The sequence below is a fragment of the Budorcas taxicolor genome, chromosome 4, assembly GCF_023091745.1.
Source record: "Budorcas taxicolor isolate Tak-1 chromosome 4, Takin1.1, whole genome shotgun sequence".
NCBI classification, from domain to species: domain Eukaryota; kingdom Metazoa; phylum Chordata; class Mammalia; order Artiodactyla; family Bovidae; genus Budorcas; species Budorcas taxicolor.
The window spans coordinates 68,442,666-68,467,912 of NC_068913.1; the positions used below are offsets into that span (position 1 = coordinate 68,442,666).

General features: G+C 42.4%; 1 protein-coding gene across 1 annotated transcript; it reads right to left on the reverse strand.

Moving 5' to 3' along the window:
• Positions 1 to 23,561: 23,561 nt before the first annotated feature.
• On the reverse strand, positions 23,562 to 24,152 carry PRR15 (proline rich 15). Its single transcript, XM_052639230.1, has one exon. The coding sequence runs from the start codon at positions 24,150 to 24,152 to the stop codon at positions 23,772 to 23,774; it is 381 nt and encodes a 126-aa protein (XP_052495190.1). The 3' UTR covers positions 23,562 to 23,771.
• Between the last annotated feature and the right edge of the window lie 1,095 nt (positions 24,153 to 25,247).

Below are 25,247 nucleotides of genomic sequence, written 5' to 3' on the forward strand. Positions count from 1 at the left end.
CTGTATCCTGACTGTGATGGTTGTTACACCATGCTATAATTTTTCAAAACTCATGGAATGAAAATTTAAAATAATTAAAAAAATAGAAATCACAAAAGAAAAAAATGGAACTGATTCTAAAAATACTTAAATCTTTTTCTATGTAAATATAATTCTAAATAAAATTCCTAACTAAAAAACACAGAGAAAATTTTAAAAAGTGGGAGAGGAGTTTACAAGCCGTGAGATCCTTTAGGGGAACACAACTGCTGGCGACCACTAGAGGCAGTACAGAGCTGTCTAAAGCACCGTGTGTGCGTTCTCCGTCTTGTCGAACTCTTCGCAACACGATGGACTGTAGCCCACAAGGCTCCTCTCTCTATGGGGTTTCCCAGGCAAGAATACTGGAGTGGGTGGTCATGTCTTCCTCCAGGGGATCTTCCCAACCCAGGGACTGAACCCACAGAAGATGAAATGGCATATTAATCACAACCTTCTTCCCGCCTTTGGAATTTTTCAGAGGGCCCACTTAGCCATTCTGGGTTACTTCCTTTGTTTCCCTCACTTGTGTTGTGGGCGACGGAAAGAGTGGGCTGCTGTGACCTCAGAAGCATTCCAAGCGGGTGCTTGTAGATTTGGAATGCCCTGCCTGGAGACCCGGGATGCCCCAGTCCCCAGATGCTGGAATGGCTAAGAGTGACTGACGGGATGGATGGTGGAGGGGAGCTTTCTGGGTGAACATGTCTCTGCTCAGGCTTCTAGCCCACCCACTGGTGCCTGCAGATTGGAAACCAGAAACGTGGGACGGGACAAAAAATGTAAAGAGTATAAAAAGGAACTTGCTTAGTGAGGCCGAATGCCTGAGGGGCTGGGAGAGGCTGAGGGAGAGGAGAAGGGACACCCTGTGGAGAAAGATGAGGACCCAGAAAAAGGTCAAATGTCTGAGCAGATGCCAACCCACCCTTACCGCTTTTTCTTTTTTTGTTGTTTCATTTTTTTTCTTTCTCTTTTCCTCCTTTTCCTCTCTCTTCTCTTTTCATCCTCCCCCCTGACACCCAAGCCCATATATCCCCTCCTCTCTTGTGCTTCTGTATCTCCTTCATCACTCCCTCTCTTCTCACAATCAGTCAGCTGAATAGCATGTATTTAGGGAACTTGGCAGAGACAGAACAAAAGGTGTGCAGGGCTGTTAGTTTCTGGTGGCTGCCATAACAAACTACCATCAACTTGGTGGCTTAAAACAACACAGACTTAATCTGGAGGCCGAAAGTCTGAAATCAAGGCATTGGCAGGGCTTCAACCCTCTAAGGGCTGTAGGGTAGGGTAACTACATTCAGTAAGCCAAGCAGTTACTGATGATGAATTATTACTTGGACTCATACTGGAACAGAGCAAGTAAGAAGTAAATGCAATTCATAAGTCCTGCACTTAGAGAATCAAGTGTGGTAGGAAATGTACAATATCTCCTCTCCCTAAACCCTACATATAAAATATAAGACAAGAAAGTCAAAGAACACAATAGTTTAATAATGTCATGTAAAATGTAATTGAGAACAGTCTGGTTAGTCAAGACTAGCATATGTCTCGTGATTAAAGAACAAACTAATAACATAATAGAAAAATGGGTAAAGGATGTGAACAGAGAGTTCATATAAAAGAAATTAAATGTTCCAAAAGATGCTTAAGCTTATTTATAAGAAAAGAAATGCAAACTGAAACTGCTTTCAATGTATACTTTTTCTTATCTATTTTATAGTTAAAATCCAAAAATTTGGTAATATTTTCTTGGTGAGGCTATGGAGAGAGTCATTCTTACACATTGCTGGTGAAGTATAAATTGGCACAACCCTGACAGTGGCAATTTGACAATATCTCTAAAATTTACCTATAAGAATGTGAATGATATATTGTTTGATCCAGAATGCCTACTTCAAAGATTTGACTTTACAGAAAAATTTACTCAGGTGCAAAATGGTCTGTATACAAAATATCTATATAGCATTATCTGAAAGAGCAAAATATTGGAAATAAGCCTGAGATTTTGCAATAGAAGACTAGGAGATATGACTGTTAAAACAGGTACCTGGGAAGTCCTTATGAGGGGGGTGGGTGGTGTCTCATGACTCAAGCCTCTCTTTTTGGCCCTTTCTTTCATTCTTCTCAAATAGCAATCATCTTTCATTTCAGTGAGGGTTTCTCTGCAGCTTTGCTTTCTTTCTGACCTCTATTCAGCATTTCAAGAAAGGGTTTCAGAAATATTCTCTTTGAGGTCCACAGTAGGAGCATATTGAAGCTCATTGTCATTTTTATCCAGAGGCAAGTCCAGTCACGCTGACATAAGTATGTAGGGCCTGGATCTATCACAGCCAATGAAACTATTCATTTGGAATAAAATACCTGGTAAGTCCTGGGTCTGTACCCTTCAGAGGAAATGCAGGTACATGTACACAGGCACACATACTCATACACACTCATCCACTCTAAAGTCCAGCCAGGAAAAGGATCATAAATTGGCCTACATCAATGTGTTTATATCTATGGACTCCAAGTCCATCTTTTATGGTGTAAAATCAGAGGACAGTGGAGAAAGCTAAGATTTGAATTCAGAAGATGCAGTGTTTTAGTACTCACCATAGAACCTTGAGCGATCACTTGATTAGAGATTCCATTTCTCATCAACAAAATGGGAATCAGAGTAATATCTGTGACATTACTTAGCTTTGGCTGCCCAACACACCATCCAAAATGTAGTGGCTTAAAGCAATGAATTTTGCCGGCAGTTCTGCGGGTCACATTTGATCTGGCTTAGCTAGGTGCTTCTGTCTCATCTAGGCCATCTCCCGCTTCTGCAGTTGGTCTCTCTCTGGTAGTCTCAGGGAGACAGCTTATCCCTGCTCCTTGAAGTCTCTTCTCTCCAGTTGACTAGCCTGGGCTTGTCTTAAGTTGTAGACAATTTCTGAGAGATAATCAAAGCTCACAAGGCCCCCTGGGACCTAGTCCTGGAGCTGTGGATTGTGTCCCCCTTCAAATTCATATTTTGAAGCCCCAGTCACCAATTTGACTATGTTTGGGGATAGGGCCTATAAGGAAGTAATAAAGAATAAAGTCATAAAGTCATAAAGGTAAGGCCTTAATCTACTAGGACTAGTGTCCTTATAAGACATCAGAGATCTCTCTCTCTATTCACAAGCACAGAGGAAAGGCTGTGTGAGGATAAGATGAGAAGTTCTGCAAGCCAGAAAGAGAGGTCTCACCACACACCAAACGGGACAGCACCTTGATCTTGAACTTCTAGCCTCCAGAACTGTGAGCAAATACATTTCTGTTGCTGAAGCCACCCAGTCTGTGGTGTTTTGTTATGACAGCCTGAATAGACTAATATACTTGGAGGTGGCATAATATCACCTCTCACGTGTGCTTGGTTGCTAAGTCAAGATTGGGGCGACCCCATGGCAGGAGCCCACCAGGATCCTCTGTCCATGGGATTCTTCAGGCAAGAACACTGGAGTGGGTTGCCATTTCCTCCTCCAGGGGAGCTTCTTGACCCCAGGGATCAAACCTACATCTCCTGAGTCTCCTGCATTGGCAGGTGGGTTCTTTACCACTGAGCCTCCTGGGAAGCCCAATATCACTTCTATCACATTCTGTTGGCCAAAGCAAGACACTAGAAATGAGCCCAAAGACAAAGGGTTAGGAAATAGATTTAACATTTTAAAAAATAGATTTATTTATTTGGCTGAGCCGGGTCTTAGTTTCGGCATGTGAGATCCAGCTTCCTGACCAGGGATTGAACCCTGGCTCCTCGCATGGAGTCTTAGCCACTGGACCACCAGGGAAGTGCCTAGACTCCACATCTTGACTGGAGGAGCTGCAAAGTCCCCTACTGAAGGAGCATGGCCATAGAAATAATAATCCAAAGCATCTGCTACACACAGGTTTTGTATGGATCACATGAAATTATGGCTATGACAGTACTTCCTGAGTTATAAAGCCCTATAATGCTACAGTCCATGGTGTTGCAGAGTCAGACACAACTTAGCGACTAAACAACAATAGCAACAACAAAACAGTGTTAACTATGATATGCCGCCTGCTGCATTTTGTAGTGGTTGTGGCTGTTTCTTAAGTACCAGGTGATATGGTTGTACAGATGTGTCTGGATCATGCATTATTCTCAGGGAGTCAGTAAAATTTGTTGAGTAATGAATGAAGTTCTATAACTCTTTCTTAGAAAATTTTGTGTCTTTATTTTTGTCCTTTTTGAAGTCCTATAAGTCTTGTAATTAACCAGAGAGGATGGTTTAGGAAAGCAAAACTGCATTCTCATAGCTAGAAAAGTCTGAAAATAAATATTTGAATGAGTGTCCCACTCAAAATGTTCGGGAACAGGAAGTCTGAAGCTAGGTGAATAGTAGAAAAGAAGGATGCAAATCAGGTTGGATTTAGTGAATGTAGTCACCCATGCTCACCATTTCCCTGAGAGACTGAGGGAAAGACAAGGCTGCTGGGTCAAGGAGGCAGCCCCCCGGGAAGGAACATGTGTGGCTACCGCATTGGACTCTTTTCTCATTGAAAAACCTGTCCATGAGTCCTAAAGACGGTGTGCAGGTTCACAAACCTTTCTCCACATAAGTATCTGTAGGTCTGTTTCTGTTTTGTAAGTTCATTTGTGTATATTATTACATCAGATTCCATGTATGAAAAAATAAATAAAAGTGCTTTAATCACCCTGCTGGTGGTGCTCCGCTATCTGCCCACTTCTCCAGCTCTCTCTCTCTCCCTGCTGTCCCTTCAAACACTCCCCATTCCAAAAACTCATGCTCATTTCAATGCATTGACCACCATCCTCTCTTCTCCCTCCAGGTCTTACCATATATTCTCCCCTCTGCCTAGGAGATCAGGTTTTCCAAGGTCTCAAGAGCTTGATGAGCCTCTTTAGATGGACACTTTCTTTGCAGATCATCTCCTGTCCTCGCGCAGAACTACAAGCAGAAATCCTACTGACAGCTGTAATAAAGAGAGGCGATTCTGTCGAAATGTAGTCCGGCCAGTTGGTGATTTTGCTCCAACTGCAAACAGGTTAAATTATACAGCATAGCACATTTCATCCATCTTGGTGCTCTGATGCTATGATGGAGGCATAGTGGTTCTGGGGAAGTGGATCTATGTATTTGAAAAGTCAAAGAGTTGAGAGGATAAAGGAACAGTTTTTCTCTTTTTGCTAGGAGCAGGAATACCCCTGAAGGTCCAAGTGAGTTTGACTCTTGGACCTTCAGGGGTATTCCTGCTCCTAGCAAAGGCAGCTTCAGGCTCTGGTACTCTGCGAACACGAGGAGTTTAGAGGCAGAACCTCATACTCTGCTGGTGGTCTCTCCTATGTATTCACTTGAGTAGGCAGGTATGCTGCTCCAGAAACAAAGGGCGTGATTTGTCGGGTTGGGAGCATGTTTAACACCTTCAGCTTACTCACAAAGTAATTAATTCCTCAAAACGTCTTGAAAGGTTCCTGAATGATCCAATATCAGTCTCTAAACTATCACTGTTTGTGTTACACCATATTGCAGTAAGATTATAAGTAGGTATAGGTTAAGATCTTACTTTCTCCTACATCTGTAGTTTAGTTCATTGCCTGGTACCTAACTGGCACACTGAATAAACAAAAGAATGAATGATCTCAACAAAACTTTGTTCAATAAATTGATAAATCAAAAAAAATGAAGGACACAGTCAAGGTTTAAATTTATGAAATATGTGAAGAACTAAAATATCCGTATCTACTTAATTTTTTGCCCCAAAGCCCTTGTACTATGTACTCAATAAGTGTTGATTTGTGCTGAAGTTATCTAGCCCCTAAATTAAATATTACATTACAGATATAAGACAGCTAAGTGTCCCCACAATTAAAAATTGCAATGGGAAAAATTCTACCTTTCATTCCTAAAAACCATAGCTCTATGCCCTTAGACTGGAAAGAGTGATCTTCTTCACTCCAAAAAATTCCTAGTGCCTGTAGCCTTGGCTATGTCAGGGTCAGGGGCATCTACAAGTCCCCATATTCTCATTACAATCAACAGGGGGGTGACAGGGAGCTTTCTTTTAAAACTCAGGTCTATTGGAACCCTCACTAGGTTACATTTCCAATTCCTGAGAATTGGCTTCAGTGTAAAAGAACCTTAGAATATGTCCAAGGATGAAGACGTGAACAACCACCTTCAATCAAAACACATGCTTCAGCAAACTCAGACTGAGAGATTTCTTTCTAAAAGTAGTCTGTCAAGGCTCATAGGTGTTGACGTATTCCATGGAACTGACGAGTTACCTAAGGTTGCCTTGGTTTTCCAAAAGTTTTCTCATGTAAAGTCACCATGTGCAATAATACAGCAGTGGACAAGTTGAGGAAAGCGTGTGAATCATCAGGATGAAGCTGCTTCCTAGTCTTCCACCATATCTAGGATCAGAAATGCAGGGAGGATGGTCCCTCCCAGGGCTTTAGAGGTTTTATTGTTGACAGTGTGGTATCTCCATAAATACCGTAAGCCATTCCCTAGGCATCCCTGAAACTTCCCATTGCATTTCCCCACTAAGCTAACTGCCTTCTTCACTTCCTGATTTTATCTCCCTTTTGGGGGATCTGGCAACACTTTACATGCATTCATTATCTAACCGCAGGTCCAAGGTCTGTTCTTAAACATATAGATGACAACACAGAATCCAGTTATTTTTATTTGTCATCCCTGGACCTGTGGTTCTCTCCTTTTCTCCAAGATGTCTCCCATCATTGAATTTTTGAAATAAGAACATAATCCTAGTTTTCCAAAACGCACACCTCTTGGCTTTCTCCTAGGAAATGGAGCCTCCACATTCCGGAGAGTGTTTAAAGGAGACTGCTCGAATATTTCCTTCAGGCCAGTCTCAACCCATCACTCAGGAGTATGAATAGACAGCTGATATTACCTAATGCTTCCCTGGGCTATGCAGTTTATCTCTAAGAGATATGCTTTTATATGTGGTTCAGTTCAGTTCAGTTCAGTCGCTCGGTCGTGTCCGACTCTTTGTGACCCCATGAACCGCAGCACGCCAGGCCTCCCTGTCCATCACCAACTCCCGGTTAGTTCAAGCAAAACACCATGACGTGATATTCGCCACTTGCATTTATTCACAAGGAAACCTGAGGTAGAGAAGGTAGTCTTCCACTCCAGTTCCATTCCATGTGGCTGTTCAAGCAGCAGAAATATCTTCAAAAGCACTGAAAGTCTGCAAAGAAAGGGTCTAACTAAAGAGGCTCATCAAGCTCTTGAGACCTTGGAAAACCCAAGGCAGAGGGGAGAACATATGGTAAGACCGGGAGGGAGAAGAGAAGATGGTGGTCAATGCATTGAAATGAGCCTGCTTTCTTGGAATGGAGAGTGTTTGAAGGGATGGCAGGGAGAGAGAGAGCTGGGGAAGTGGGCAGAGGATGGACCCAGCAAGGTGATTTTGCTGTCTAGTCGCTCAGGCATGTCCGACTCTTTGCGACCTCATGGACTGCAGCATGCCAGGCTTCACTGTCCTTCACAATCTCCTGCAGTTTGCTCAGACTCATGTCCATTGAGTGGGTGATGCCATACAAGCATCTCATCCTGTGTTATCCCCTTCTCCTCCTGTCTTCAATCTTTCCCAGCATCAGGGTCTTTTCCAATAAGGCAGTTCTTCACATCAGGTGGCCAAAGTATCAGAGTTTCAGCTTCAACATCAGTCCTTCCAATGAATATTCAGGACTGATTTCCTTTAGAATGGACTGGTTGGATCTCTTTGCTGTTCAAGGGATTCTGTAGAGTCTTCTCCAGCACCACATTTCGAAGGTATCGATTCTTCGACACTCAGCCTTTTTTATTGTTCAGCTCTCACATCCGTAATGATTACTGGAAAAGCCATAGCTTTGACTATACAGATCGTTCTTGGCAAAGTAATGTCTCTGCTTTTTAATACGCTGTCTAGGTTTGTCATAGCTTTTCTTCCAAGGAGCAAGCATCTTTTAATTTCATGGCTGCAGTCATCATCCACAGTGATTTTGGAGCCCAAGAAAATAAAATCTGTTTCTGTTGCCATTGTTCGTTGCCTCATCTGTTTACCATGAAGTGATGGGACTGGATGCCATGCTCTTAGTTTTTTGAATGTTGAGTCTTAAGCCAGCTTTTTCACTCTCCTCTTTCACCTTCATCAAGAGGCTCTTTAGTTCCTCTTCACTTTCTGCCATTAGGGTGGTGTCATCTGCATATCTGAGGTTGTTGATATTTCTCCTGGCAGTCTTGATTCCAGCTTGTGCTTTATCCAGCCTGGCATTTTGCGTGATGTACTCTGCATATAAGTTAAATAAGCAGGGTGACAATATACAGCCTTGACAAACTCCTTTCCCAGTTTGGAACCAGTCTGTTGTTTTCTGTCCTGTTCTAACTGTTGCTTCTTGATCCACATACAGGTTTCTCAGGAGACAGGTAAGGTGGTCTGGTATTCCCATCTCTTTAAGAATATTCCACTGTTTGTTGTGATCCACACAGTCAAAAGCTTTAGCGTTGTTGATGAAGTAGAAGTAGATGTTTTTCTGGAATTCTCTTGCTTTTTCTATGATCCAGCTGATGTTGACAATTTGATCTCTGGTTCGTCTGCCTTTTCTAAATCCAGCTTGTACATCTGAAAGTTCTTGGTTCACATCCTACTGAAGCCTAGCTTGAAGGATTTTAAGCATTATCTTGCTAGCATGTAAATCACCATATGGTCAATACTGAAATGAGTGCAATTATGAGGTAGTTTGAGCATTCTTTGGCATTGCCTTTCTTCGGAATTGGAATGAAAACTGACCTTTTCCAGGGGCCACTGCTGAGTTTTCCAAATTTGCTGGCATATTGAGTGCAGCACTTTAACAGCATCACCTTTTAGGATTTGAAATAGCTCAGCTGGAATTCCATCATCTCCACTAGCTTTGTTCATAATGGTTATTCCTAAGACCCACTTGACTCTGCCCTCATGGATGTGTGGCTCTAGGTGAGGGATCACACCATTGTGGTTATCTGGGTCATTAATACTTTTTAAATATATTTCTTCTGTGTATTCTTGCCATCTCTTAATATCTTTTGCTTCTGTTAGGTCCATACCGTTTCTATCCTTTATTGTGCCCATCTTTGCTTGAAATGTTCCCTTGGTATCTCTGATATTCTTGAAAAGATCTCTAGTTGTTCCCATTTTATTGTTTCCCTCTATTTCTTTGCATTGATCACTGAGGAAGTCTTTCTTATCTATCTCTCCTTGCTGTTCTTTGGAACTCTGCATTCAGATGGGCATATCTTTCCTTTTCTCCTTTGCCTTTTGCTTCTCTTCTTTTCTCAGCTATTTGTAAGGCCTCTTTAGACAACCATTTTGCCTTTTTGCATTTCTTTTTCTTGGGAAGAAAGGCTTTGGTCTTCCCTGGTGGCTCAGATGGTAAAGAATCCACCTGCAGAATGGGAGACCTGGGTTCAATCCCTGGGTTGGAAAGATTTCCTGGAGAAAGGAATGCCTACGTACTCCAGTATTTTGGCCTGGAGAATTCCATGGAGTGTATAGTCCATGGGGCCACAAGGAGTTGGACATGACTGAGAGACTTTCACTTCACTCTCTGTACAATGTTATGAACCTCCATCCTTTGTTCCCCAGGCACTCTATCAAATCCAATCCCTTGAATCTATTTGTAACTTCCACTGTGTAATAGTAAGAAATTTGATTTAGGTCATACCTGAATGGCCTACTGGCTTTCACTTTTCCTTACTTTCTTCAATTTAAGTCTGCATTTTGCAATAAGGTGTTCATGATCTGAACCACAGTCAGTTCCTGGTCTTTTTTTTTTTTTTTTTTCTGACTGTAAAGAGCTTCTTTATCTTTGGCTGCAAAGAATATAATCAATCTGGTTTCAGTATTGACCATATGGTGATTTATGTGTTGAGTCATCTCTTGTGTTGTTGGAAGAGAACATTTGCTATGACCAGTGCATTCTTTTCACAAAACTCTATTAGCCTTCGCCCTCGTTCATATTGTATTCCAAGGCCAAACTTGCCTGTTAATCCAGGTATCCCGTGACTTCTTACTATTGCATTCCAGTCTCCTATGATGAAAAGGACATTTTTTTTTGGTGTTAGTTCTAGAAGGTCTTGTTCAGTTCAGTTCAGTTCAGTCCAGTCGCTCAGTCACATCTGACTCTTTGTTACCCCATGAATCACAGCACGCCAGGCCTCCCTGTCCATCACCAACTCCTGGAGTTCACTCAAACTCATGTCCATCGAGTCGGTGATGCCATCTAGCCATCTCGTCCTCTGTCGACCCCTTCTCCTCCTGCCCCCAGTCCCTCCCAGCATAAGGGTCTTTTCCAATGAGTCAACTCTTTGCATGAGGTGGCCAAAGTACTGGAGTTTCAGCTTCAGCATCATTCCTTCCACTGAACACCCAGGACTGATCTCCTTTAGGATGGACTGGTTGGATCTCCTTGCAGTCCAAGGGACTCTCAAGAGTCTTCTCCAACACTACGGTTCAAAAGCATCAATTCTTTGGCACTCAGCTTTCTTCACAGTCCAACTATCATATCCATACATGACCACTGGAAAAGCCATAGCCTTGACTAGACGGACCTTTGGTGGCAAAGTAATATCTCTGCTTTTCAATATACTATCTAGGTTGGTCATAACTTTTCTTCCAAGGAATAAGAGTCTTTTAATTTCATGGCTGCAATCACCATCTGCAGTGATTTTGGAGCCCCAAAAAATACAGTCTGACACTGTTTCCCCTGTTTCCCCATCTATTTCCCATGAAGTGATGGGATCAGCAGATGCCATGATCTTCGTTTTCTGAATGTTGAGCTTTAAGCCAACTTTTTCACTCTCTTCTTCCACTTTCATCAAGAGGCTTTTTAGTTCCTCTTCACTTTCTGCCATAGGGGTGGTGTCATCTGCATATCTGAGGTTATTGATATTTCTCCCGGCAATCTTGATTCCAGCTTGTGTTTCTTCCAGCCCAGCGTTTCTCATGATGTACTCTGCATATAAGTTAAATAAGCAGGGTGACAATATACAGCCTTGACGTATTCCTTTTCCTATTTGGAACCAGTCTGTTGTTTCATGTCCAGTTTTAACTGTTGCTTCCTGACCAGCATACAGGTTTCTCAAGAGGCAGGTCAGGTGGTCTGGTATTCCCATCTCTTTCAGAAGGTCTTGTAGGTATTTGTAAAACTGTTCAACTTCAACTTCTTCAGCATTAGTGGTTGGGGCACAGACTTGGATAACTGTGATACTGAATGGTTTGCCTTGGAAACAAACCAAGATCATGTGTCATTTTTGAGACTGCACCCCAGTACTGCATTTTGGACTGTTTTGTTGACTATAAGGGCTACTGCATTTTTTCTAAAGGATTCTTGCCCACCAGTAGTAGATATAATGGTCATCTGAATTAAATTCGCCCATACCAATCCATTTTAATTTACTGATTCCTAAAATGTCAGTGTTCACTCTTGCCATCTCCTGTTTGACTACTTCCAATTTACCTTGATTCATGGTTCCTATGCAATATTGTTCTTTACAGCATCTGACTTTACTTTAACCACAAGACACATCCACAACTGGGTGTTGGTTCTACTTTGGCTCATCCTCTTCATTTCTGGAGCAGGATGATTAAAACACTTATTTATTTTTTCATATGTGGAATCTGCCTTAACAACAGATATAAATGAACTTATTTACAAAACAGAAACAGACTTATGGATACTGGAAACAAATTTATGGATACCAAAGGAGAAATGTGGGGGAGGGATAAATCAAGAGCTTGGGATTAACATACACACACTATTATATTTAAGATAGATTGCCAGCAAGGCCCTTGTATATAGCATAGGGAACTCCTCAATATTCTGTGATAACGTATATAAGAAAACAATCTGGAAAAAAATGAGTATTTGTATATGTATTACTGAATCACTTTGCTATACACTGGAAACTAAGACAACATTTTAAATCAACTATAATCCAATAAAAAAAATACAGCCATGCACCTATGGTCAATAAATCTATGACAAAGAAAGGAGGAATATCAATAGAGAAAAGACATTTTTCATTAAATGGTGCTGGGAAAACTACATGTAAAAGAATGAAAATAGAATACACCCTAATACCATACATAAAATAATAGACTCAAAATGGATCAGAGACCTAAATGTAAGGCCAGATACTATAAAACTCTTAGAGAAAAACAGAACAGTTTTTGATGTACATTGCAGCGATATCTTTTTTGATCCACTTCCTAGAGTGAGAAAAAATAAAAACAAATAGGACCTAATTAAACTTAAAATCTTAAAGCACTTTTAATGGTTTAGAATTCTATCTGGAAAGTATTGCTTCATGATACATCAGAGAAAGTTAACCAGGGGAAGGAGATACTGGATTAGCTTTCTAGCTTAAAGAGTTTTGAAATCTTACTCTTTACAGAGTTCAGTTCAGTAGTGGGCTGGTGAACAAGTTACAGGAGGGGGCAGGAGTGGACACAGAGAGGTGACCAGAGAGCGGGCCACTGGGCTGGGCCAGGGGAAGAAGAAACGGTGCCTTCGATTCTGTGTGTGGTGGGAAATGGAGAGAGGTGGACAGATTTGAAAGAGTTTACTAAAAGTACAGAACAGACTGATCAATTCGATGAAGAGAGCCAGTGAGTTAGGAAGAAGGAAGAACCAAGGATGAGTTCTAGTTTTCTGGCCTGAGGGATTAAGAATACTGAAGGAAGAACAGCAAGGGCATGAGAAGAAATTCGGGAGCAGTTGAGTCATAGCCACTAATAGAAACATTGCAGGTAGGACATTGGTCAACGGGGTTAAGCAATGCAGAGAGGCTTCTTAGGGGCTGATCTCAAAAGGAACACAACTAGTATGACAAAATCATTTTAGATCAGTGGTAACCCCTTGTTCTCCACCATTCTTCACCTATTCTGTACTATTCAGAGTTATTAATGTGGGTCAGTGATAGTAAGTGGCTGCAAATGGGGAAAAATTTAAAATAAAACTTTGTCTCAGGATTTTTAAACACACACACAAACTCACACCTATAAGACATGCACTAAAACTTATTGGAAGAACATACACCCAGAAGTGCTTACTCTGGGTGTATAAGCACTTCTTATAAGAAAGTTTTGTTAAGTATTTTCTAAAGGATTCATGATCAATCTGTATTAACAACATGAAAAGGAAAATATCAGCAAAAATAAAAGCATGACTTGGAAGAGTATAACAATGACAGTAGCTGAAGAGTGGGAACAGTTGTTCTTTCCAGACAAGGAAGGGACCTTACATCTGTGAGTCTTCTAATATGCAAATCATTCTAAAACTGACTGCTATTTCAGATTATGATCAGCTGACAGAGTGAGTTGGTATGAGCACTTTTGGATTTATAAAATTATAGGAAAGGCTTTGAACTTTTTTTTTTTTTTTAGTATTAAGTTTTTTATTTTTTTAATTTTAAAATCTTTAATTCTTACATGTGTTCCCAAACATGAACCCCCCTCCCACCTCCCTCCCCATAACATCTCTGTGGGTCATCCCCATGCACCAGCCCCAAGCATGCTGTATCCTGCGTCAGACATAGACTAGCGATTCAATTCTTACATGATAGTATACATGATAGAATGCCATTCTCCCATATCATCCCACCCTCTCCCTCTCCCTCTGAGTCCAAAAGTCCGTTATACACAGCTGCGTCTTTTTTCCTGTCTTGCATACAGGGTCGTCATTGCCATCTTTCTAAATTCCATATATATGTGTTAGTATACTGTATTGGTGTTTTTCTTTCTGGCTTACTTCACTCTGTATAATCGGCTCCAGTTTCATCCATCTCATCAGAACTGATTCAAATGAATTCTTTTTAACAGCTGAGTAATACTCCATTGTGTATATGTACCACAGCTTTCTTATCCATTCATCTGCTGATGGACATCTAGGTTGTTTCCATGTCCTGGCTATTATAAACAGTGCTGCGATGAACATTGGGGTACATGTGTCTCTTTCAATTCTGGTTTCCTCGGTGTGTATGCCCAGCAGTGGGATTGCTGGGTCATAAGGCAGTTCTATTTGCAATTTTTTAAGGAATCTCCACACTGTTCTCCATAGTGGCTGTACTAGTTTGCATTCCCACCAACAGTGTAGGAGGGTTCCCTTTTCTCCACACCCTCTCCAGCATTTATTGCTTGCAGATTTTTGGATCGCAGCCATTCTGACTGGTGTGAAGTGGTACCTCATGGCTTTGAACTTTTAAACTGCTCCAGTTGTCTTCTTTAAAGTTTTGAAGAACCTGGGACAAGACGCATTTTACCTTCCAACTTCCCTCCATAAATGTTACATGAGTCGAATTGAATATTGGTGATAATAATTAGTAGGCTAATGTTTATTAAGAGTTTCCCATATAAGGAGGTCAGTTCTGTATACTTCCCACGCAACTTTCTAAACGAATCAATGAATTGGGTTCAATCATTCTTGAAGGTAAAGAATGTAAAGTAAAATAAATCACACAGAAAGACAAATACTGTAATCTCACTTGTCATTGTTGTCGTTTAGTCTCTAAGTCATGTCTGACTCGCAAACCCATGGACTGTAGCCTGCCAGGCTCCTCTGTCCATGGGAGTTATCAGGCAAAAATACTGGAGTGGGTTGTCATTCTCTTCTGTAGATGAAATCTAAAACAAACTGAATAGATTGGCAGAATAGATAGAATAGATTGGTAGTTGCCACAGAGGGTGAGGAAAATGGAGGAAGGTAGTCAAAAAGGTAAGATGAGTAAGTCCTGGGGCTGTAATGTACAGAATGATGACTGTAGGTAACAACACCACACTGTATCTTTAGAAATTGCTAGGAGAGCAGATCTTAAAAGTTCTCATCACAGGAAAATATTGTAACTATGTGAGATGGTAAATGTTAACTAATGTTATTGTGGTGACCATTTAACAATATATAAATCTATTGAATCATTGTATTGTCCACCTTAAACTAATATAATGTTATATACCAATTATAACTCAATATTGGGATTAAAAAACACAACACAAAACAAATAACAGCAGCAAACATTAAAGCATGGCAGGCTGTATAACTCACATAGGTGCACAAACAGTAAATAGAAAAGCTAGGATTTAAATCCAACTCATCTGACTTCAGAATCCACTGTCTTAACTACTATATTATTTCACTTCTCCAGCAAGAAGCTTGATTTAAGTCCTCATCGGCTTAACAAATATTTAATGAATGCTATGTGCAAAGCACTGTGCTGGCCACAGCAGAGCCAGCATAAATCAGAGTCCCTCCCTTTTAAGAGATTCCCATCTGGTGGTGGAGATGGTGAACATACTGTCCTTGGGATGAGACTGTGGCCAGAGTCTGTGTGTCCTCAGCAGGGACACAGATGAAGGTATCTAACTCTATCTTGGGGGCTCTTATTGAAGCAACCAATGTCACTGTTAACACTTGAAGGAACAGTAGGAATTATATGTCTATTTATGACATACATGCAGAGGAGGCGGGCTTCCCAAGCGGCGTTTGTGGTAAAGGACCCACCTGCCAATGCAGGAGACACAGTGTCTCGGGTTTGATCCCTGGTGGGGAAGATCCCCTGGAGGAGGACATGGAAACCCACTCTAGTATTCTGGCCTAGAAAATCCCCATGGACAAAGGAGCCTGGTAGGCTATAGTCCATGGGGTTGCAAAGAGTGGGACACAACTGAAGCACCTGAGCATGCATGCATACATGCAAAGGAGGAATTTCAAGTTAGCTGGAAGATCTGGTATTGATAGATCTGATCACAGGCCAGAAAAACATCATGTCAATGGTAAGGGACACAGTGTTGATTGCAACCCTACTTTTGCATGTAATTGGAGATCTGGTCTGTTTTTAATATAAAAGTAAACACCACTTCTCTTACATAGACACTATAAGAACAGAAGTTCTTGAAGTATCTTGAACTTGAAGTATCTGAACTTCTTATTTTACAATAAGAAAATGAAAGCCCAGAGCAATTAAGTGATTTGCCTGAGACCACACAGTTACTGGTTTGAAAAGTGGGTCTAGAACCCGGGTTTCCCTTCAGTCAGGCAGGCCTGTCCTTTACCCAAGCCCATCACCTTCAGAGCATAGTTCCATCTGTTCATGGATTCACAGCTGCTGTATAAGACTGTGTAGGTCATTTACTGGACCAGGGTAGCTGCCACGGAGTGTGATTGGGCCAAAGTCCACCCAGAGGAAATAGCAACGTTTTCTAACTCTGACTGGCACTTTGCCTGCGTGTGTGTGTGCTAAGTCACTTCAGTCGTGTCCGACTCTTTGTGACCCTATGAACTGGTAGCCCTCTAGGCTCTTCTATCCATGGGGATTCTCCAGACAAAAATACTGGAGTGTGTTGCCATGCCCTCCTCCAGGGGATCTTCCTGACCCAGGGATCAAACCTGAGTCTCTTCTTTCTCCTGCATTGGCAGGCAGGTTCTTTACTACTAGGGCCACCTGGGAAGCTTTCATGGGTGCTTTATAGGCAAAGAGTTGCCCTCTTGAAATAAATGTAGCCCAGCCTACAGAAATACCAATTTTGTCATATACTGTGTTAACACAGTGGTATCACTTATATTTTTACCCATGCTATTCAAAGAATTTAGTGATTAGTGCTTTAGTACCAATTGGCTCACAGAAACCAGTTCTAGCAGGTGGATTTCCAGCAAGTTTCATTGATGTGAGTTCTCTGCCTACTAGTGGGTCCCAGCCATGTCCCTTCCAACAAGGTGTAGGGGTTTGGAGGGAAGAGGGGTTCATCCTTGAGCACTTCATCTCAGCTCTGGAGTAGTGGCTGCCACTTAGAGTATTCCAGTGTTCTTTCGAGCTCCTGTTACTTCTTTCTTTTTGTGGGGGGAGAGGGGGTAAAGGGGAAGCTGTGCCACACAGTATGTGGGATCTTCCACAACCAGAGATTGAACCCATGCCAGTGTACTGGGAGCATGGAATCTTAACCACTGGCCCACCAGGGAAGTCTAGGTTCCTGTTACTTCTTACCAGTCAATCCCTCTAATGCCAGTCCCTATCACGGATAATAGTTCTGTATAGTAAACACTCCCTGTTCAAATATGCTGTGTAATTTCTCTCTCCTGAAAAGACTCTTACTGATTCATAAGCCCCCAAATTTCACCAGCAGCCAAACACAGCCTGCTTTCCTAGAGGAAAAAAGATTATGGTACTACCAAGAACTACATGCTAGCCGCACGTGCTACCTGGAGGGCCCGTGTCCTTGTAGATTAGCCAGGAGTTAATGAAAGGACATAAAGAATGGACATTGGCCTTTAATTTCCCTGAGTTCCTTGACTTAAAGGGCAATGAGACACAGGCATAAAATATGGTCAGTGGGGGTGGGGACACAGACTTAAATGTATTCCTCATAGGTGTTTTCCAACAGAATGAAGGAGATAACATAACAGTTACATGGGAAGAAAGTCTTGGATCTTAAAGGTTGATTGAGGCTTTGCCAGGCAGGCAGTGGGAAAAGACTATGCCAAGCAGAAACATCAGGACAGACAGAAGCCTGGCATGACAAGGAATAGCCACTCTCAGAAATTGTCAGTAACACAGAACGGCTGGGTAGGGGTGACAGCTCTAGTGAAGGAGTTTGACCTTATCCAATGAGAATGGAAAGAGATGAGTTTAAACAAGAGTACAGAAGCAGGTAGATTGGCAGGACTGGGGGACAGTGAGGGCTAGTTACGAGGAACGGATGAGATAGTAGCTGTGGAAATCACCCATTTTGGATATCTATAACTAGATAGCCTTGCTGCAATTTGGTTCTAAGCATGAAGGATGATTAGAGGCTTTGCTGATGGTTCAGATGGTAAAGAATCTGCCTGCAATGCAGGAGACCTGGGTTCAATATCTGGGTTGGGAAGATTCCCGAGAGAAGGGAATGGCTACCCACTCTAGTATTCTTGTCTAGAGAATTCCATGAACAGGGAAGCCTGGTGGGTTATAGTCCATGGGGTCACAGTCAGACACGACTGAACGACTTTCACTTTCAGCTGTTTGTTTTTTTTTCAATGAATGATGAGGCTTCATGCTCCTACACAGTAGGACTATTCTGATCTTTGGGCCAGATGACAGTGTGGTGACAGCATCATATGCTAATGTGGTAGCTTTATTGCAATTTACACTTCTCTACCTCCCTCCCAGCCCCCCACCTGACCATCAGTGCCAGAAAGCTGGTGCCTTTGTGTTTTATACTAAACAATGAGCACTGTATAAGTTTGCTTTTACAGCCTGTTGCTCAAAATAGCAGGCTCCTAAAAGAGAGTTTTAAAGTCAGAATATAGACTCCATCTCATCATTTCACAGGAGAGCAAACTGACACCAGCTCATCAAAGACTAGTCTAAGAGCAAGTGAGAGAGGGAATTACAATCAGGTGTTTTGGAAGATTTTGCAGGCGCTCTTTGCTGCCGTCTTTGTGCACTGTGCTTAGTCACTCAGTCTTGTCTGACTCTTTTCAACCCTATGGACTTAGCCCTCCAGGCTCCTCTGCCCATGGAGATTTTCCAGGCAAGAATACTGGAGTGGGTTGTCATGCCCTCCTCCAGGGGATCAAACCCAGGTCTCCCGGATTGCAGGTGGATTCTTTACCATCTGAGCCACATGCTTGTTGACCGCCACTAAAAAAAACAAAAGAATAATCTAGGGTACTTGTAACTCAAGGGATATCCTTTCAGAAAACCACAGGGAGGTCCCAGATGGGCCCATATTCCTTACTCAACGAGCAGGTCAATCAGCAGTTCCTTTCAAGGGTAGGTAGGAATCTTTATCTTCTTCAACATGAATCTTTCTAGTTTAAGGGCCAGAAATTTTTGTCTTGTGGGTAAGCAGTCTTATTACACATGTCAGCAATAAAGACTCTCCATTTTTTTTGCATGAGGTTATGTCAGCAACTCTGATACGATAGTTACAAATCCATCACTTTTGTCACCTGCAGCACAATTTGGTTTGGAAGAATGGCTGAATTCCTTGTTTTGAATACCTGGAAATATCACTGATAAACTTTGTCTTTGTTATTTATCATGGTTTCTAGCTACTACTGGGATTCCCAGTTGCCTCTAGTGGTAAAGAACTTGCCTGCCAATGCAGGAGACGTAAGAGACATGGGTTCCATCCCTGGGTCTGGAAGATCCCCTGGAGGATGGCATGGCAACCCACTCCAGCATTCTTGTCTAGGGAATCCATGGACAGATGAGCTTGGCTGGCTATAGTCCATAGGGTCACAGAGAGTCAGACATGACTGAAGCGATTTAGCATGCACAAATGCTGCTACCATGTCTGTACGGGGGTCATCTGTCCTCTGCTAGGGCAAGACCTGTGAAGTTTTCTTAGAACCCTGTCTCCTAAATGATAATCTTCTCTCACCATGAATGCTTTTCATCCTATGTGCAGGGCCATCCGTCAACAAACTGGTAGTTGACCTGCCATGCCTGCAGGAGGCTGGGGGAGGGCCCTGCGCCTCCCAGCAATCCCTCTTCCACATCTCTGAGCCTGATAGGAATGTACTTGCTGTGGCTCCGAGGCAAGGTGAATGGGGCTACAGAAATAGAAAACAAGTGAGAAGAACAAAGCTGTGATGGGACAGCCAGCTTATCGATGACAAAGTTTGCTGTGGGTTGCACACTTGTTTCTACTCTAAGACACTTATTATACAGACACCCAAGGGTACAAAATATCTCTAGTCTCATTTTCTGCTTACCGTGGAGATAATAACTCATGCTTATCCCAAGAATCTCTTCCATTTCTGTGTAATTATCATAAAATGCTCCACAGAAAATAGAGTTTTTAAAGCTTACTTACCCTTATATTATCAAACCAGCTTTCTGTGTTTGGTCTGGTGACTCTTCTCAGCTAAGGAAAAATAATATTCTCTCTTTTCCTCATAAAAGGTGCCTTGTGATCACTGGATATTAACTGCCCCACTTTCCCCTCTTATTCCTTTCTGGTTCACCTTAAAAATAATTATTTATTTATTGTGTACCTGTGCTGGGTCTTAGTTGTAGCATGTGGAATCTTTTAGTCATGGCATTCGAACTCTTAGCTGTGGCCTGTGGGATCTTATTCCCTGATCCAGGATCAAACCTGGGCACCCTACATTGGGAGGAGGGAGTCTTAGCCACTGGACCACCAAAAAATCCCTCCAGTTAGTCTTTTATTTGAAATCATTTCTGCCCATTTTTATTATTTACTTATTTTAAACCACCCAAATTTTCTTCGGTGTATCTCAGGAGAACTATTTCTGACAAAGCTTCAGCCTTCAAACTTACTGTTCATTAAGTTCTTAGTTCCCTTCTAAGGACTCAGCAATGTCAGCATTCTGGGTTTGCATTATATTTCAAAGCAGAAAAAATTATTTCTAAGTGTTAAATAAACCAGAATGTCCTAAGTGTATACAAAACAGAGTCTCTGCTTTTGAAATGCAAGTCACAATGGGATGAACAACAGAAGCACAGACATAAAAGGACATTCAATGACCTGTAATATGAGTTACAGCTTGGCCACTGACTGCAAGGGCAGTCACTGGGGCCAAAACTACCTTGTGTATATATTAATAATTATCGTGGTTATGAAAATATTTAGCAAACACACTGCTAGATTATTGTCCCTTTTTTTCTACATAATTTGAAAGCATGGCATGAGAATTTCTTTATTTTTTTCCAAACTTGTGAGTGAAATTTCATTTGTAAAGGGCTTTAAGAGAGCAAGTCTCTAACCTAATTAACTCCAAACTTAAACATTTTCCCTTTATTTAATATAAAATATCTTAAAGTTTATACATTTTCAAAATCTGTATATGTGTTATGGGAATGTATTTAATCATCTGCAGAGCACATGAATCCCAGCGGACACTTTGTCAAATTATCTCATCTTACTCATGATCTTTGTATCTCACCAATTTTGCTTGGTTTCTGATTTCTCTGAGTTGGGATTAAATCAGTGAATTCCTCCCACTGCATAATTAGGACTGCTTTAAAACTATGTAATTACAAACCTCAACTGCCGATTGTACATTGCACTCATTGTCGTAACTGCCATTAGCATGGTTTTAAATTCTTTCAGAACTGTGGGGAAAGACGTTCTGTTAATACGTTCCACTGCTATATGTCTGATATTGATTATCTGCGGCAATTATAGACTTGGGTGGGATCCAAAACTAGACACAGAACCTGGGAAAATGCCAATGTTTTGTGAATTAAAGGAATTTTTAAGAAAAAAAAAAGTTCTTTAAAACATTAAAACTGTGGATGAAAGAGTTAGTATAAGATTTTAAAAGTATACAATGGCCAGCTTAATTTTATAAATGTGTACAGATCTAATCTATTTGTCTTCTCAGGAGGGGAAAAGCATTTTGGCTAGTTATCCACTCTAATTTTGATTACTTACAGAAATTAAAATATTTTATGAAGGTGTTTCAAAGCCTGATTTGACAGCTTCTGCTCTGTGCACTCCCAATGATGGTCAGCCCCCAATCTCCTCCCTTAAGTGAACTTCTATGAGTCCAAGATCCTGACTCCTTCATCTTCATTAAAGTCTAGAGGCTGTAGGAGTGTGTATGGGTGTGTTAGTTGCTCAGTCGTGTCCGACTCTTTGCAATGCCATGGGGTATAGCCGCCAGGCTCCTCCATCCATGGGATTTTCCAGGCAAGAATACTGGAATGGGTAGCCATTTTTTCCCCCAGGGGACTCTTCCTGACCAAGGGATCAAACCCAGGTCTCCTGCATTGCGGGCACTTTTTACCATCTGAACCACTAGGTAGGCCCACTTAAAATTGTTGTAATGTCCTCCTCATTCAGAAAGCTCACCATGATGAGACTTTGGTCACGTACCAAATATAAAACCAAAAAAACTACAAGATTGAAAAAAAGGAAAACCACCTCACAAACTCTCTTTTAAGAAGGTGAGTAAGGATTTCATAATCCCCATGAAAACAGTTTCTTTTGGAGTAAGTTTTTAGTTATGTGCTCATGTATCAAATGGTACACTATGACTTTGCTGATATCCAAGCTTGATTCACTAATTTAAATCCATTTAAGCCATTTTCATCAAGTTTCTGTGTAAAATCTCTTTAGACAATCAACATACTTTGTTATTTTATAAGTTACAAATTTGAGAGAACAGAAAACTATATATAATAAATTCAGAAGATCCAATCAAGCTCTTGCCTCTCATTATCTACATTATGTGTATATTTATATATACACTTTGATCATTATCATTTTCCTGCTGTGCATTTCTGGGGGGTGTGTGCATGCTCAGTTGTGTCTGACTCTTTACAACCCCATGGACTATAGCCCCCCAGGCTTCTACGTCCATGGGATTTTCTGGCAAGAAAACAAGTCGGTTGCCATTCTCTCCTCCAAGGGATCTTCCCAATCCAGGGATCAAATCCTGACTCCAGTGCCTCCTGCATTGGTAGGCAGATTCTTTACCACTGAGTCACCTGGGAAGCCCCCATGCATTTCTAGATGTTTATAAATTAGCTGAATTGTGGTGGGAAAAGGTCCCAGGGGATCTTAACTACAATAATGCTCTTATAATTTGCTGGAAGCTAGTGGTATTCATTTACTCTTTTACTTAAAGTTTGTAACAAAAGCAAACAGGTAGATTTTTGTTAAAAATCTTCAAGTTGGTAGATATTTAAGTCCTTGCAACTAGACAAATTCATACTTTAGAATAAAGAAATTAGCTTTTAAAGCAAAGTGAGGGGGGAAAAAAGCTGGCTCTGCACAAACTTAGAGTTCAGTCTACCTGTTTGAATAAGTATTTTTAGATAATTGTGAGTCAGGTTAATAACATACTTGAAAGAGCTGTTATTAGCATGGTGACTTATTCTACCTTATGAAGATACACTGAAGTAAAAAGGAAAATTTAGGAATAATGAGTTGACACCTCTCCCTATTTTCCTCCAATCTGGTTGACAAATAGGAATCTTCAGCTAACTGTAATTTCAATTTGGGTGTTGGTAATTTCTACACATGTTCTCCTCTCTGCAATTTTTTGAGAGGAGCTGTCAGGTTATGTGGCAAATGATTAAGTCTGTCACTTTGGGTTTTGCATGCCTGCTTTTAAGTATGATGGGTTTCAGTCTTGCAATGGAAAAAAATACAAAAGTCACCTTAAGTCTTACAGTGCAACAGTTTTAATAGTCCTGGCTAAAATAGGCAGTACAATTTAGCAGGTCAACATTAAAAGCAATCTTGCCTTATTTAAAACGCTTCTACTTAAGAATGATTCCTGCTCTCTGCCATCCCTTCACTTAAGGTATAAGCCTGAAGAAATACTCTCAAAGTGCATTTCTTTTATTTATATCCCAGATAGCACTGGGATTTGCTTTCCGATAGCAAGTCCAGAATCAGAGCATGCCAACCTTGTTGGAAGGCTGCACAGTTTCAGTTGAGTTAAGGTCTCTTAGAGAAGTACCCTTCTCATTTCCATGGGGGACGCAAAAGCCACGGAAGTTTTTTGGAAAAGAAAATTTTTTTATACCAGGTTCCTCTGTGGTATCTTCTCTTACCACGAATAAATATCTAATGCATCCTTGCGTCGTGAACTACCGGAACACTCAATTGTCACTTCAGTTTCCAGGACAATAAAATCTGGAGGCCTGGTGCGAATATTCTGAATTAGGCGGGATGAGACTAGAGGGTCAGAATTCTCGGGGTTAGAACTGGGGGCTGAGGAGGTGTGACGGGAAGAGAGTCTTGGAGCTCTCGAGCTATTGATTGTCGTCGTGGGGGTCACCAGGGAAGATCGCTTCCTCCGAGGACCTGACTCCCTCGGGGAGCAGAGTGGCACGCACTTTTCTCTTCTCCTTAAAGCGGCCTGAGCGCGAGATCTTCAAATTTCGGCGGCTGTTGCCCGATTTCTCCCCGCCCAACTTGTCTAGCTTGTGGGGCTCGCCGGCGCCCCCGAGGAGACTGGGGTGCTGATTCTCCCGGGAACTGCTCGTCCAGTCCTGGACGGGCGGCGCGGGTTCCCCGGGGGCAGGCTGGGCTGGCGGCTGCGCACCCCCGGCGGCCTCCTTGTTTTTCTTCCTGCTGTTCGTTAGCGAATTCCACCAGGAGCCCGAGCCGCCGGTGCCGCCGCCGTCGGCCATGGCAGGCCGGCCGAGGGGCGCTGGGCGCGGGGCGCAGGGAAGGGCTTCGGCGGCAGCAGCCGCTCTCGGATCCACCCGACCCTGCGCCGGTCTCTCGCGAGCGGGCTGCGGGCTGGGAGCAGAGGCCAGCGGCTTGTGCTGGGGAAGAAAACAAAACTTGGTTACTGGGTTTGTCGAAGTCACGTGCGCCCCAATCCCACTTCCTCTCCAGTGCTCCATCGGGCACAGGATCGGCTGGAGTCCGATGGTCCGCAGTTGCGGGCTTTCAGAGAGCCTCGCCGCGCCCCCCAGAGCGCAGGCGGACGAACCGCCTCCCGGGCGCCGCCTTCTGGTCTGGAGACGGAGTCTTGGCGCTCCCCGGCTTCCAGGATAGGGCAGTGGTCCGCCCAGGCTCGAGGGCCACCCAGGGGTGGGTGCCGGGGCTTCTGGATTAACCAGGCCCCAGAGGGAAAAAGGCCCGTCCTGTCAGCCTGCCCCATTGTAAACGATGCCCAAAGGTGACCCACCGGTCCAGAACAACACGTGGGAGGAGGGCGTCCGGACGCAAGCGCGGCCCCGCTGTACGTGGGCACGAACAGTAGACCGCAGACAGTTCCGAAATTTCCCTCAAAGGTTTTTGCTCCCTAGACATTTGTCCCGGGATACTTTTTCGATGTCATTTTTCGGGGGCGGGGGCTGGGGATTTACAGACTAGCAAGAGTGAGAGACAAGCTCGTGGGGTTTTGTTTTGTTTCTTTTTCTTTCTGCTTTTGACAAAACGTCTGCCTTGTGACTTTCAGAGAAGCATGTCTAGACTTCCCTTGAAAACCGCCGTCCTACTCTTCCTTTTATTCTCCAAAGACCATTCTTGCGTCTCTTTGAAGCCACCCCCGGTCGGCAGTTGACATGAGCCCAAGTACCTCTTTTCCTTAGTTCTGTATTAAAATATGCACCGAGTCTGTGTGTACTAGGCAACTCAACTCGGGATTTTTAGTTCAAATTAAAGGCTTCTGTTCTTTTCCTTGCGCAATTCGCTCCTCCAAAGGAGAGGGCGCACAACGGAACTCCAATCTGCCCTCCTCCCAGCTTTTAAAACAGCACCCAGCGGAACGAAAA

Excerpts from the sequence above, each read along its gene's own strand:
- PRR15 (XM_052639230.1), bottom strand. The coding sequence starts at position 24,152 with ATGGCCGACGGCGGCGGCACCGGCGGCTCGGGCTCCTGGTGGAATTCG.